At 41.1% G+C, this 16,267-nt stretch overlaps 1 protein-coding gene across 1 annotated transcript; it reads left to right on the forward strand.

The window, feature by feature from the left end:
* The first annotated feature begins 12,827 nt into the window (after nt 1–12,827).
* On the forward strand, nt 12,828–14,235 carry LOC105191786 (uncharacterized). Its single transcript, XM_011155440.2, has 4 exons — nt 12,828–12,860; nt 13,127–13,308; nt 13,533–13,640; nt 14,100–14,235. Exons 1-4 carry the CDS (start codon nt 12,828–12,830, stop codon nt 14,233–14,235), a joined length of 459 nt encoding a protein of 152 aa, XP_011153742.1.
* Nucleotides 14,236–16,267: the final 2,032 nt, after the last annotated feature.

The raw sequence follows: 16,267 nt of genomic DNA on the forward strand, positions 1-16,267 counted from the left end.
GAGAGTCGTAAGCGCGGGTCAGATTCCCGGACTAACACGCGTTAAACATCGCGAATAATCTCGTCGGCCTGGCAGGCCTCGAAAACGATTGGACCTCCTCGGGAAACAGTACCTCGCGCTACCTGGCTGACCGCCCGCCTGGCTGGCGGAATAAACGCTTACCCTACACTTTTGCAAAATATTTCCTCCCGCCTCGGCGCGCGATGGGGCGCGGCATGCAGGCAAGCAGGCAGATCGCCTCGCGCAGAATGCCTTCGTACGTGGCTGGCAAGGTAGATGGTTGACGTTAACTCGCGGTGCACGACGCTGTACGGAATCGGGTTAATCGATTTCCGGCTGACACACACACACACACACACATGCTGAAACACACGTGCGCCCGCCACGTACACCCGCCACCGCGCGTGTACACCCGGCCTGAGCGAACGACGGAAAGGGGTGCGCGCATTCCACCCCGACATCTCGGGGCGGATTCGAACGATTAATCCTGGGATCGCCCGCGCCTATTTCTATCGCGCGTTATCACGCCACATCGGCCGCCGTAATCTCGTTTTTCCAGCTCGGCCCGTCCGATATAAGCTCGGGCGGAAGAGGACGAAGATTCGAGGGTGACTCTCTGGGGAAAAAAAAAGGAACCGGACCTGCCCCTTTATCTATTCATGACCATATCGCTCGCTCTCCCTTTCTCTCTCTCTCTCTCTCTCTCTCTCTCTCTCTCTCTCTCTCTCTGTCACGATTACGCGATTACAACTAACAGACGCAATAATTTTCGTTAAGTCGTAAATCGCCAAGCCTGAGCTGCCAACGCCGGCGTGGAAGCTCATAATCGTTTCGTTTCCCATGCCGCTCAAAGCGAACGCCGAACTTTGGTCAAAGTGGAAAATGAACTTGTCCGACGTACCTCGGGGCGATCCGAGGTGCGGCTAGGCGAAGTTGGGCGAAGGGCGGTGAGACGGGACGAGAGCGGATAGATAGGTAGGTAGGTAGGTAGGTAGGTAGGTAGGTAGGTAGGAAGGTAGGTAGGTAGGTAGGTAGGTAGGTAGGTAGGTAGGTAGGTAGGTAGGTTGGTTGGTTGGTTGGTTGGTGGGTAGATCGGTAGATAGGTAGGGTAGGTGCGGAAGAACGAGGCAAGCGGAATCCTGGGCAGTATTTAACGCGGTCGCGCCCGCCGACCGCGGCGACTGCACCGTGGTGCCCACACAGCCTCACTCCGAGGCGCGACTTTACGCGATGTAATTCCGATGCAAATCTGTCTGTTGAACTTTTCACCTATCACGTCGCGCTACCGTGCCCCGCCGTGCTCCGTACAAGAGACTGTTCCGGACGTCGCGTTCATCTTCGCGGGCAATAAGCGGCCGATTAATTATGCAGGCTGTCCCGTGTGTCGCGTTCTTTCCCCGCGCGCGCGCGGATTCGCCGGGCGACCTAAAATTTTCCTAAGAAACGCGGTGCTCTTTGGGAGGAAGTCGGGGATTGCACTTTGCAGAAGCGTGTTTTCGGGGCGCAGTGAAAAAGAGAAATGTTACAAAATTATATGCAATATATGTGAATAATATAAAATATATATATAAATGTATATAATGTGTCCAATAGTAATATTGTGAAAAGTGTATAGTTGTTTTTCGACCCAACTATATATTCTTGCTGTTCCAATAAACAAATAGTAGCTGCAATACACACATATGATTGCTCTGCCGCAAAAATTACAGCGCTGCTTATTACAGAGATGCTTCTCCTGATTATAATCTTATGCAATTACAGTCACAAGTACCAAACACATTTTTTTCTCTCAGCGCGGTAGTTGCCTGGAGAATAATTCCGGATGACAACATCGCGCTGATTTGGGGATTCAGTTTAGTGGTGGCTAATGAAATTATGCGCTGCTGCATTGAAAAATAAAGACTGTTGATCTTGTTATAAATTAGTGATTTTTATAGCCAATTGTCCTTTTGTTGCTTTAACAAAAAGGTAGTAACAACAGTATGCATGTGAAGTGATTACGAACGATTGTATCGTGCCGTAGCGTTTATTACAAGAGAGAATGTTTCTTTTTCTAATTGGCATTTTATCATGAACGTGAATAGACTTCATCATCATCATGGTCATTATCATTACCGTAAATCGCTTCCTCATCATTATTTCATCGTGCAATATATTTTTATATGGGTATATACGGAGAAGGAAAAGTAGTTCGATTAAAGAGACGCTATGCTTGAAAACTTTACCGGAAAAATATTAACTAGATAAATATATTGTATATTTCTCGTTTATTCGCGAAAATGAGTTTCCAGAATTTCATCGTCACAAAATAATCTAACGTTGACTGTTGTCATAGGCTCATGACACGACTGGTTTTTGGTAAAATATTAAACACTTTATTCCCCGGGTCATCACATTGTGGATAACGCGAGCACCGAGCGACACAAATGGAACTCGGCTCTCTTACGACAACGCATTGTTTTCCGCAGCTTCGTAGCATCCGCTGTTCGAGATTACGAGGCGCAGGCCGAGTCGAAATGGAAGTTTTTTCGAGGTAAAAACAAGCCCGCGTGACGAACGTGAGTGACCACTGCAACACGTCGTGTTGTTCACCCTTGGCGAAAATCTCGCAACCAGCCCGAAGTCGTTCGGTCTGAACTGCGCGTGGTGGGTCAGCGCTGGAAAGGTCGCTGTTTAAATCATATGGGCGGGGCTGAAGGTCCCGGATACCGACCAAGAGCCGCCATCTGCACTATGGGGCGAACAACCCTCCGAGCTGGCGTCGAGCATTCACCCCCGCGTCCCAATTCAAGGGCGGGATTCTGCCCGCGGTCTTTGCGCTCTTGCGCGGCGAGTCTCGCGATCGTTTATCGACGACTCCGTGATCTCACCGTCGCGATTAACCCTGCCGGCTTTTCGCCCCGATTTATCGTCCTTCCGTTTCACGTGTTATTTGTATCCCTGGGACTGAGTAGGCGCTACTATTAGAAAATTCACTACATGTTCTTCAGCGAAATTTACATCAAAGCTGACGTCTTCCTCGCGACGAGAAATTTTCTTACGAGTGCCTCAGTTGTCCGGGACAATGGTGAAGTGTAATTAAACTTAACGCGCGATTTTTGTAGACCTTGTATCATTTCTATTAATTTTTATTCGCAGAGCCCGTGTTTGTTAGGAAATTTACGTCTCCTGAGAATTTCTGCTTTCATCAAACGTTGACCAAACCGACTCCGATTTATCTTAACTATGAAAAGAAGCGAAAAATTTATCTCACAAGACGACACTTCGTCATAAAGTCGAAACTGTTCTGAAGAAAATTCTTTAAAATAATTCAAGATAGCAAGGCTAAACTATCAATATATATATATATATATGGTACTTCGGTTTTCTCTGAGGAAATAATACAAGTAAATTAAAATGCTTCCATAGAAATTAGAAAAAGAAAATTATAATTCCAAATCCCCTCAAGCTTTCCAGTAAAATCTGCTTTGTGTATTTAGGTTGACACGTAAATTATTAATTTATTGATCCATTTTTACTTGTTCGAACATTCACCTTACGTTCCTCGTCGTTATTCGAACACGATCTCCGCCTCATCGAAACGCATTCTTTCTCGACATTCTCTCTCGACATGCTCCTCAGAGCATGACGATTCAATTCAACGCTCGTTCCGATATCTTGCACATGCATATTTCCATAAAATCACAAGAGGGAAATATTCACACGCGGGATACCGTTACGCTCATACGCGTATATCGATACCTTAGCGGATTCCTCTAAACCGATTCGGCGACCGCGAGAGAATTCCGTTTTCGGATTTTTCGCGATGTCTGCCGGCTCGTTACGTGAAAACGACAACGACAACGGCGCACGAAGTCACCGACTATCGTCGTCTTTCGAGCGAGAAAGGGAACGACGACGTCGCATCTCGCATTCCACAGACTCGCGGAAAATTGCGGCGAAAATCTCCGACGGGCGTTGTCCCACGTACCGCCGGGGGTGTGCCGTGAAATTTTCCTCGCGCGCAATTCCTCCCTAAACCTCGCGCCCTTTTATTTCAATGTACGTGCGCGCTCGTGCACGCGCGCGTGAATAATTATTCCTACGATAAAAATCGATTTTCTCCTCCTGATAAAAATCACGGCGAAATTAAAGGAAGAATTCGGAACGCGTCGTGACTCCGCGTACAGTCGCGGGCATGAAAGTTGATACACTTTTCCTGCAATGCATTTCGGAACACAGCCAAAATCCGACGGAGGAATTTGTTTTCGAGAAATCCTCAGAAGAGACGTGCATTTTGCTAAGAACACACAGTGCATTTCGTAACAGTGGACTTCAGTTCCTAGAATGTATATAATGTAAATAGCAGGGGTAAAACAGAAGGCGGAATAATAGAATAAGGCGAATAAAGATCGATTTTCGTCGTAATAAAAATCAGAGCGAAATTACGAAATATTCGGAACAGATCGCAATTCTGCGTACGTTCGTGGACATAAAGAACAGTCGCACACTTTTCGTGCATTTCAAAATAAATACTCGACTTCGTCCAGTGGAAGAAATGTTCCGAGGAATTCCCGTAAGATTTTTCGAAGAAAAATAATTCTTTTAATTTAACCAGTTCGCTCTCTCATAAAGTATGGATAACGGAAAGACGGAAAATTAAGGCAAATATGTCGATGTGTTCCTCGATTACAAAATTTTATCGTAATTTTTGTTATAAATGTCGCTTTGTTAAATAAACGATAACAAAATTTTAGCATCCATTTTCTCCTTCGATATAAATAACGCATATAATAAAACTGAAAGATAATAGAAATTAAGCCAATACGTCGATGTTCGGTTAGAAAATTCCATGGTAATTTTGGTTATAAATAAAAAACTATATTTAATAACCACATAAGATGATCGTAAAGTTCCATAATAACGTTTGCCACAAAATTCCCTCCGCGATATGCACGTCGTGGTAACGACGCTCGTTGCCGCACGCTTCGGTAACAAAGACAATTATTAGCCTGGCTTTAGCCAGCCGAATCGTTTTTTACTTGGGCATCGGCTGCCTCCCGAAACCTGCATTCTCGAAAGAGAAGTGCGCGCGGATCTTTACGTCCACGATTGCACGCTTACGTGCAGTCACGTCTAAGCAGACGAACGAACACGTCAACACGTCCAACCTGACACATTCGCGACATACAAACAGCCGGCTGCGGCCTGGTCGCGAGACGACGCGAGCGGCCAGGAGTTCGCGACCACTGAATTCATGGTGCGCTAATCAATAATGTATTTAGCGTGTACAACTTCGTGCCGGGATATCCAGCTGGGACGCGGCGAAAGGTGGCCTCGAGCATTGTTCCGCGGTATCCACCGACCTGGCGCCGGTACCGCGGCGGTCAGGCGTTCGTAAAGTCTCGCAGAATAATTACAAGTTCGCTATTGAATCAGGAATGCACCAAACAAGGCAGAAACAGCCGTCCCGCAATTCCATTATTAATTCAATTAGCGCTAGATGCATACTAATCGCAGGATTAATGCATCGCGCGAATCGTAATCTCATTCCACCGTCTGAACGATCGAGCCTCGCTCGATACACGCTCCGATCTACGTATAAATGTATAATATGCGTGCGTGTACACAATGCTGTGGAATCCACGAAAATTCGCTTCTCTCCTTTATTTCTTCAACATTTCCCAAAACACGCGACTCCCTTTAACCCTTTCACTGCTGAATTAACTTCCCTTGAGAGAATTATTGAAATATTTGGTAGTTCTACGTTTTTAGGGTCGCCGATTACGAATCTACGGTCAGATTTGCAAAATTCAAAATGGCAGACTCAATATGGCGATCATGATGTACAAACTTAATGAAAATTCCAATTATTATTAAATAATGACCAGGTCGTGATAAGAACATATGATTCTAGACCGTGGAACTCGATCGAGTTGGAAAAAACTTATTATTAACTATGGGAAAATGTTCAATACTGCATATTTATGTTTATTAGAGATTAAACATTCATTTTTTAGTAAAATAATATTGATAGTATGGATAAGAGATGGAAATACAGAATGAAAAAACTAGGAAAATAGAGCTAAAAAGTGCAAAAAAATCAGATTTTGGCCGTTTTTGTAGAAATATTTACTTATAAAAAAAAATCTAACCTGCAAAAAAATACTGAAAAAAAATATATGTTTTTGTGCATCAGAAAAATATTTGGTGAAAATTTCAGACCTCTACATTCAATACTCTCCAAGGAATCGATTTTTCCCGAAAAACAGCATTTTTTTCAACTTTGATTTGTTACAAATAATCACAAATAAATAATTGGGTATAAAAACCTATTGGAGTATGTTGAGCAACTATTCAGTTATCTGGAAAACTCAAATCTCCGATTACATAATTTTGAAGAACTAATCGGGGGATTTACAACGCAAAATTGAGTCAAGAAAAGGTGGGAAGTACACTTCCCACTAACAGTGAAAGGGTTAACTCGCACGTCGCGATGCTGCATCCCTTCATTCGCGAAGTACTGCTTGTAATTCGACGAGAAAAGAAAAAACGCGACCAAAGGAGCTGTCAAACGTAGCTCTTAAACTCTGGCCATCTACTGTACACTTTGTCATAATTGCTTTACGCTTTATCGTAATTGCACTCGATTGTTGACTCTGACTAGATTTGTATCCTACGGCGTGTAAGTCTGGCGTGTAAGATTCCGTTTTTTATCCTATTTTATCCTATTATATGCTATTCTACTGTATTTTATCCTACTCCATCTTATTTTGCACAGAGAGAATATTATATAGTTCCTTTCGCATAAATTAAATCCATTTCGAGACAGTAGACTTTCATTCGTAAAATATAAACGGCGCATATGAAGCGGAAGGGTAATAAATTAACCTCTTCAGGGATACTGATACACATGTGTGCACGCACACGTACACGCATATACGCGCATGTGTACACGTTTATTAGATATACGTTCAATTTTTCTTCTTTAAGTCGAACATCGTCGACAAAATATTACTGTGAATGAGAAACATTTGCCACAAAATTCCAGGGGAAACAAAGAGGTCACATGATCGACAAATGCCATATCTACGTCACTCAGAAAAATTAAATCATTTCCTTCTGATTTTAATAAATCCACCCATGAAGAGATTCGGGCGAAAGTGTTCGGTCGTGCCAATGTGAGTGAAAAAGATCTATAGCGATTTTCACTCTAAAATTTTCTCCCTATGAGTTTCAAGTAATTTTTACTCCGAATAACTCTTCGCGTAAACTCTTAACTGTGCCTATAACAGGAGATATGTTAACTACGTCGTGACGGCTCGACGAGTTACGCTCATTGTTACACGTTTAGTAACGTTCACGATTAATAATATATTAGTGACTTTCAAATGGAATCATTTGCTTCTAGTAAATTTATCTCTCGCGACGTGAAAGCAGAATATAACGCGATGTGCTTTTCGATAACAAAATCCTCCAGCAATTTTTCCTTTGCAAATCTCTTCTCGTAAACTTTAAGTGCCTATGACAGGATCTACCGCGAGGACGTTAAAAACACGTTGTGTAAAAACGAGACTCATTATTGCACCTTTAGTAACGACCACAATTATTAGCCCGGCGTTAACCGACGTCATCTTCACTTCGCAGACGAGTTCGGCGCGCGGGTCGATTCGCCACTCGGCAGAAAACTCTCGTGAGACTCTCGCGTATCCGGCTGCAGCTGCACGCTGAAGGGATGAGAAAGTGAGTATCTGATACGAGATTATCCTCGCACGAGCAGCATCATCGAGAGATAAAGAAGCCCGCGAGAGGCACGAGTCCCCGTCGTAAAGTTTGAAGAAAAAAGGGAAACGCGCGCGCGCGCGCGCGAGAGAGAGAGAGGAGGAAGGCGCGAGACAATTAATGTTACTAATGTGTGCGCGCGACTCGGCCATCCCGGAAATAAATTTCTTTCTTCGTTTCGTTCTCCGGCAAAAAACCGTTGCAATTGCGAACGGCACGAGCGGCGAATCGTCTCCGATGTTTCGCGCGCGTGCGAAGAACAACGAGGCGATCGCGAGATAGATCGAAGGGACGCGCGAAATAAAGAAAGGAAACGACGGATATCGCCGAGCATATCTTTACTTTTTTTTTTTTCCTTTGTAGCGGCTAATGTCAGGAAGAGCGAAAGAGAAAGAGAGGATCTAAAAGCCGGGCCGTGTCGCGAGTGAGAATAAGAATCCATCGAGATCTTTAATCGCGAAAGTTACTCTCTGAATATATCGGGTCATCTCATAAGTAAAGCGACTTCTTACAGTAAGTGCTGAAATCCAACACATCCAACTTTGATCTAAGATATATTGACCACTATTACTTATAACTTGTTCTCGTCTTTTTAATTTAATTTTATTTTAAATTTTCAATACCCTGGCGATAGAGGTTTTTGTGTTTTAAACTACAAAGAATGAATCAGGGTCTTTTTGGATACCGTATTTCGAAACTCTCAAAGCAAAATATGTCTCAAACATTCTCTTTCATGACAACGTTTATCTATTTTCTCACTCTTAAATTATTAAATTTTCAACTGACACGCTATCACTTTGTACAAAACACTTTGTAAATTCGAATAATACATACACATTGTACGACATTATGCGATAAATATAACTATAAAATATTATATCATTCATCTTGATCAATAAGAAAACATTACATTACAAGAAAGCATTACGTGAGATAACCCAATAATGAGAAATACAAAAATTTGAATATCTGTTTCATTGATTTATGTCGATTTGTTCTTCTATATATAAAAAATCAGATCGATCGCGCCCCACGGGATATGCGCCATTCCGAAATAAATTTTGTTTAAAATTAGTTAATTAAAACAGTTGACGTGCATGTTGAACGGACAGTGTGAGCAAGGCTTAATATGACGTACTGAGTGGGCCTGGATGGGCACTCGTGAACAAAGTCAACGACCACGTGGTTAGCGATCAGCTGAGACGGGGCGGGAGAGGGTGAGCAAGGTCGCTGTGGCATAAACGTAAACAAAACGTCACGCATTCAGGCGGAATCCCCTGCCTCTTCATCCGTAAGAATGCGCGATTTCGCAATATTTGCGATAGCGCGAGCACTATGACTTTCTCCTTTTGAATCGCAACGCGACGTGCAACTGAATTTTTGTCGCAAAATACGATAAAACAGATCCCATACGCGTATGCGGATCAAAATTACGCCTCGCTGAAAATCTGTTACTTGCAAACGCAAAAATGCGATTTCAATTTTCATGTGTGTAATTCAAAATCGAGTTGGTTACATGGAATCACGGCCGATTGAAAATCGCATTCCCCAAATCTATGAAATCGCGCGCGCGCGCACGCAATCAATTGCAATTTCACAAACCGTTTATTTTTTCGCAAACGCGGCTCGAGGTTTTCTTCTCTGAAAGTCTCTCCGTAGCGACTCGAGAGAGAGAGAGAGAGAGAGAGAGAGAGAGAGAGAGAGAGAGAGAAAGCTCGCAGTCGTTGTTGCTCGAGGTTACTGTTCGGAGATATATAATGCGAGCTTAAGCCAAGCGTGCCACGCGAGTCTCGCAAGAACAATATCCGCGAGGAGAACTCCCCGTGACATTCTAAAAATATTATTCGGCTGTCTGTGTATCGCGGGTCTCCCTCTCTCTCTCTCTCTCTCTCTCTCTCTCTGTATATTTTACGAGAACACGCTGGAATTTAAGTGGCGCTATTACGCGCGGCTTTTTCTCCCGCGGGCTATTATTGACGTTTCGTTGTTTTCATAGGTCGAACTGCGAATACAGAGAGCGCGTGATGCCGAGGTAAAGAGAGATGTGTCGTTTCGACCGAGCATACTTAGCGTGTGTTGTGCAAATTCGTTTGATCGAATAAACAAGATCCGCCGTTTGAGCGTCGATCGACTCTCGTTTCGTCATTATTTTTATTGTCAATTTTTGTTGCGCGCGGAAGACTTATTAACGATTTAATTATATCAAAGGCACTTGCGCTGCACGTTGTAAATTCGTTTCATTGAACGAGCAAGAGAGCACACACGTTTGACCGTCGACCGACTCTGTTTCGTGTAATTTTTACTGCCAATTTTCGTCGCATTGGATTATTGTTATTAGCGATTTTGATTATACAAAAACGTACTTGTTGGATAAACAAGGCCAACCGTTTAATCAGCAGTCGACTTCCCGCGTGTAATCTTTCGCAGAAACGTTCACCGTCGCGCGTTCACCTCCGTCGGTCGTACTAAAAGCTAATTGAATTTTCTGAAATCACTACTCATAATTGAACAACAGATACTTGTTGCACGTAAGAGTCATAAAAATTCGTTTCATTGAGTAAACGAAAGCAACTGTTTGGCCGCTGCGTGTGGACACGCGGATTTCAATTTTTTTTTCTCTTTTTCCAGACACCGAATCACGACGATGCTGCTTTTGTCGCTGTGGTGCCTTACGAAGTCGACACATGTGTCGGCAGTAAAAAATATCACACACGGCGTATCGAGACATATGCGATCTGTCAGATTTCCCGAGGGCAGCAATACGGGGGTATGACGGATCAATCATTCATTTTTCATCTGCTAATGCGCCCCGAACTGCCGCCGAGCGGCCGCGTATTACATCGATACAGATAGGTATTAATCGTTCGGCCCCTTTGAAGGTACGTGCGTAGCGTGATTCGAGAGAATTTTCAGCGCAAACGCGTTACAATCGACGAACTCACTGCGCATTATTAAACACGTCGGCGGAAACCCGTCTTGTCCCGCCACGAAAAAGTCACGATGTAACACATTCGATCACTCGACATTTACCAAACTCTCGCGCAAAATCGTAGCAAATCTACATATCAATATTTATTTATTTATGATAAAATGATGCTTGTTGCAAAAAAAGAAAGTAATGATTTGTTTCATTTTTTTTCACCGCTTACCCGAGCCAAAACTCGGCGGTTTTCTGCGTTATTAACGTATCTCGCAAATTCCGCATTCATGAAAGTCCGGCGCAGAACCTCACAATACAACATTGTGCAAGTTGGTACTTACCGCGTCGTTTGCTCCGCGTGAAGATTTAACCGCTCATGCTGGAACAACACACTGCAACACACGTAATGTCCCCGTTAAACAACGACAAGGACAACATTCCGCGCGCGAACGTACCGCGCAGCTTGTATTTATCACTTTACAAGATACTCGCATAATGTGTAACGAGAAAGCCAAACGATTAGTAAGATGCTCGATAATAAGAGCCCGAAAGTACAACAACGAGCAGTTTGTGCGAAATCTCCATAGAAGTATTTTCGACTGTCGTGTTCTACTACGAAATTTTTTTTTTCACGGACTGTTTGTCAACATAACCTAGGCAGAACAGAAAATTATGATGACATCAGAATGACGTCAAAATGATGAAGAAAATTCATTTTTGCATTATGATTCGGCCATTTTCTCGTCATTTTGATGTCATCGTGATTTTCCGTTCTACCTGGGGAAATTGTTAAAGAAGGACCTAAAAGAGCTTCTAGAACGCTCTCTGGTCAGGTGCCGTGAGCACTTTTATGGAAAATAGATACTCGCAAACATAATACACGTATGTGTGTATACATTACATAATGTACATGTTTCACACACATGTGTAAGAAAGCATCAACACGTTAATCTGTATCTACATTCTCAAACATTATAAATAACTTATAAGCATGAATCATTCCGGTCTTAAAGGCGCGAATCGGCGCGATTTCGCGACGTTCGCGAGATTCAGGTTAGAATCGAAATTCCGGCTCGGGCGTATCTCATTCTCAGTGAGTTCGTCGTAGCCGTCGTAGGTCCGTTAAGAACGGAGAAAATCGAAAACAATAAATAATTCGACATACCTGGAAATATACGATGTACCGCAAATCTCGTTCCGTCCTCCATCGCGTTCAGCATCTTCCATCCTCCAGTGATCGGAATTGATGGCGGGCCGGCCAGAGAATTTCCCCCACCACGCACGCACACAGCTAACTCGGTCCATTCGTGTGGGCCACGCACTCGACACTGTCACGCGGCTAGACCGAGCCGGCTAAATGTGCGTGAGTGGTGGGGGAAATTCTCTGGCAAGCCCGTCGCCAAATTTGCGTCACTTAGGAACGCAACGATTTCTCAGAATATCGATAACGATATTATCGTCATTTAAAAACCATCGATAACGATAATATCGATAATTTTGAAAAATATCGGTATCTATATCGATATTTATATAGAAAAATGTGTACATACAGGAGTATGCATATAAAGGGTGTACATGAAAAATTACGATGATCAATTCACTAAACCGTTCTGCGATGCGTACGCGTCGCTCGGTTTGGCGATTTTGTTTTTCGCTTGTAATTACAGCACGTTTCAATATTATGATTTTTAATTTTACTCGAAACCTGTTATGATTGATAATATATAAAAGAAAAAAAAATGTAGGACAAATATAGACTCGCATTAGCTGACTTATTATTAAGGAAAGCAATTATCACAAATTAGGATAGTCATTAAATAAGATTTTCGCCTTGCATCTCGGATCGAATAACAAGATTGAATAACAAAGATATCGCGACGTAATGAAGCGTGCGCTTATTATTCTCGTCGGCTGATTATATACCCAGTGAACAAAACGTTATTGCAATAATATTCAAGAGTGCGTATCATCTCCTAATGTGTAATTTGTAACGTTGTGTCGGCATTATTACGAGTAACTATGACACTTCAATGTTTCCAAGATGTTTTTACAATATTTGGAAAGATCGCATTATCCGATGATACTTTTGTAAAAAAACATTTGTAAAATATTAAATAAAAACATTCATGAGTCTCACGCGAAATCAATGTCTCAGCATGTTATGTTTCCTGTTTACCGGGTAATATTCCGTCGACTCTTGAGGGAATATAAAATAATAATAAACACAGCAACAAGACTTTTCTTACACACTCATTATCTGCATTCATCTTTATTAGATTATTTAGTATTTGGTTGTTGCGCATATTCTACCTGCAGTCGATAAACTAACTGTACATGTAACAACGCACTGCTTATTAAAGTTAACATAAACAAAATGAAAATTGAATCCAGATACGAGACTGAGATAGTGTATTTACATATATTTACATGTATTTTCACCCGTAGATATTCTTTGCCGTGTCGATCCCAGTGGACATTCCCGACAAATCAATCGCCGTGGCGTACTACTTCGAGGCGAATTACGGAGTGCCGTGGAACACGAGTCATTATCACGAAGAAAATTATCTCGCAAAACGAAGTCTCGATCGTCGATTGATGTACGAAGCATCTATCAAGAAGCTAGAAAGGTATGTAGCGAATATCCGCACGCCTATCGATTTTATATATTTTTTTCCCCGATATCTCTCATGTCTCAATTATCGAGACAATTTCACCAGAAGGCTCCTCCTCTCTTCTGATTCTCTTTATCCTGTTCTCCTTTCCCTCTTCATAACGACACAGACAAATGTAATTTAGCAGATGATTTACGACACTGCAACTCGCATATTAATTAATTTCATATGTGCAAAAGCCTGGGTTATCCTGGACTGGATTGTCTACTGCGAGTAATTTGCGAGGCTGCGAAATATCCTCTAAGCGAAAACGGTGTGCTCGGTGATATCCTGCAGATCGTATTTACGTGAGTAGCACTCTATAAGGAGACGCTACATAATACGTTATTATGATATTATATAGCCCCACACACACATACAACAATAATGGTGTTTACGTTACTGTGTCGATCATGTGCGCGAGGAAGGCGATTCGGGAAATTAAATTTTCTAGCAACATGTCGATTCTCATTTTTATTCTCATTCGTGCTAACGAATCTCAGAGACGCATGATACAAACGACAGAACTACAGAAAATATTTTGCGCAAAAAACGAGCCAATTTTCCCGTTTTGCGTGTGATGGCTCACCTCTCCTGTGCTTTGCAAAGGATTTAACGATATCTATGACTTTAAGTTCCTAAAAGTAAGCCGCCTAAAAGTTCGCGAATTATTCCGCGCGTGTTTCCAAGGACCCACGGGAAAGTTTTCGCGATGGACTTTTCATGAATTTGCTATAACATATTTTTTTTTTATATCTTTACGATAGACCGTCCAGCTCGAAGGACGAAAATCTCCCGGACGAAATTACAGAGGCCGAACATGAACAGCATTGCGACCGACGTTACAAGAAATGCCCCGTCAATCCTTTCGATCTAGTGAGCGATCGTATCGGCGCCATTTAAACGGCTTCCTGCATCATTGATAAATGCAACGTCTATTAAAAGTCGTCCGATATTATGCATAATTACAGACAGACTGTACATAAACTAACCATTAAATCGAAAGAAAAGACAAAGTTCTACAAAAACTGTTTGAAGCTTATAGCACATAAAAATTTAAACGAAACATAAAAAAAACATAAGAGAAGGACCAACGCGGATCTTGTGAAGATTGTCGCACAAAGTCGATCTCAACACTTAATTTACGGGCGCTAATTAAGACGCTTGTACACACAATTACATGAATTAAACGTACGAGGACGCGCTCTCGGATAGACTTCTTTCATGAACAAAGGAAAAGTACAACACAAACACAAAGGAAACCAAAAGTTTAAAGAATGCGAAGACTAACGCGTGTATTTTTGGAAAAATCGTCGCGGAAATGCAGTCTCAACAACTTAACCGTTGTCGATCAACACGCTTTCGTTGAACTGTCTCTTATCTACATGCATATGAAGCAATACTTTATGGAATACTGATCTACGTTGTTCGTGCTGTCACATCGCGAATGTGAATGTTAATGTGTTTGTCCTTTTTGGGTCAATGGATTTAACCAATTTACCCTGAGATGTACTAGTACGCGTGAATTATATTTGACCGGAATGAAACAGGATCTTTAGGACTTTTAATTGAGGAGACGAATAATTAAATACCGAATTTTTAATATTTACCTATTACAATTGAGTCTTTTCACCTCAAATAAACAATTAACAATATCTTTTCGTAAAGGATCGCCCGCAATGTGTCGCAATAATTGACCCAAACGTTAAAAATGTGTTAGAAGATGTTTGAATTTGTGTGTGGACTCGTGTAAGAAATCGTGTAAGAAAATCGTATGAGAAAATGCGTGAAATAAATCGTGTCCCTGGTTTGCGTGTCTCCTTTTATAAGCAGGTGATGAGATACTCCCGCGCGAGTTTTAATCACCTTATCAGTAGTAGGGGAAAGATGCTTCTCACGACATAGGAGTAGTAATCAATAATCAATATCATTTTGTCAATTGTCTTTTGTCATTTCATTCTCCCGTTCTTTTATCGATTCATAGTCATGTTTCCGAACATAATTCTTTATCGATTGAATTTGGAAAGTTACGTGTATGTAATGTAACACCTTCCCCCTTAAAGTCATACGTGGTAAGTTATGAAACCATGTATGAGCGCAATTAAAAGAATTAGAGTTAGTTCATATAGTGCGAAAGTTTTCGTGAATATTCATAAAAGTGTTTTGATGTAATTTCCCTTTTAATTAATTTGATACAATATTTTATTCGGTCAATATAATATAAGATGTATTATGATATATGAAACATAATTAATATATTATATATTTTATACATATTTTTAAAATATTATTATTTATTTAATTTGATATATGTGGTGTTGATTTTGGATTTTGAGAAAAAAACATGTGCCTACTATAATGTGAATGTATTCAAATGTAATAAAATATTTACTTAAAATTATTTTACTTACTTGATTTTAAGTTTTTCGTTTCATTTTAAAAACCGTTTTTTTAAAAACCGTTTTCTTTAAAAAAAAAAAAAAAAACGGAAAACTTAAAACCAAGTAAAATAATTTTAAATAAATTTTTTATTCCATTTGAATACATTATAGTACGCATACGTTCTTTTCTGAAATTAGTTGAATTAAATTTATTATTTCCTTAATATTGGAACATGAAGATTCCAGTGGGCCAGGAAAACAAAAATTTTAATGAATTTTATGGCCCTATTGACGGTATACGACCGGAGGATTACAAAGAAAAAAATTATGAATATTTGGCTATAACGTACAGTTATTGTTTAAAACCAATTGAACAAGACATTTATATTGGAAAAAGTTTAAAAAAAAAAAAAAGAGATTGTGCAACGCTTGCTATATGACTTATACACCACAAAATTTTGAAAAACTTGGAAAACGCCATTTCGTGATTCATAGGGGAAATTACCACCCTAATCTAAAATTATATTATTTTTATTGTTTTAAACAAGTATTAG

The sequence above is a fragment of the Harpegnathos saltator genome, unplaced genomic scaffold (genome assembly GCF_003227715.2).
Source record: "Harpegnathos saltator strain DR-91 unplaced genomic scaffold, Hsal_v8.6 scaffold167, whole genome shotgun sequence".
Classification (NCBI taxonomy): domain Eukaryota; kingdom Metazoa; phylum Arthropoda; class Insecta; order Hymenoptera; family Formicidae; genus Harpegnathos; species Harpegnathos saltator.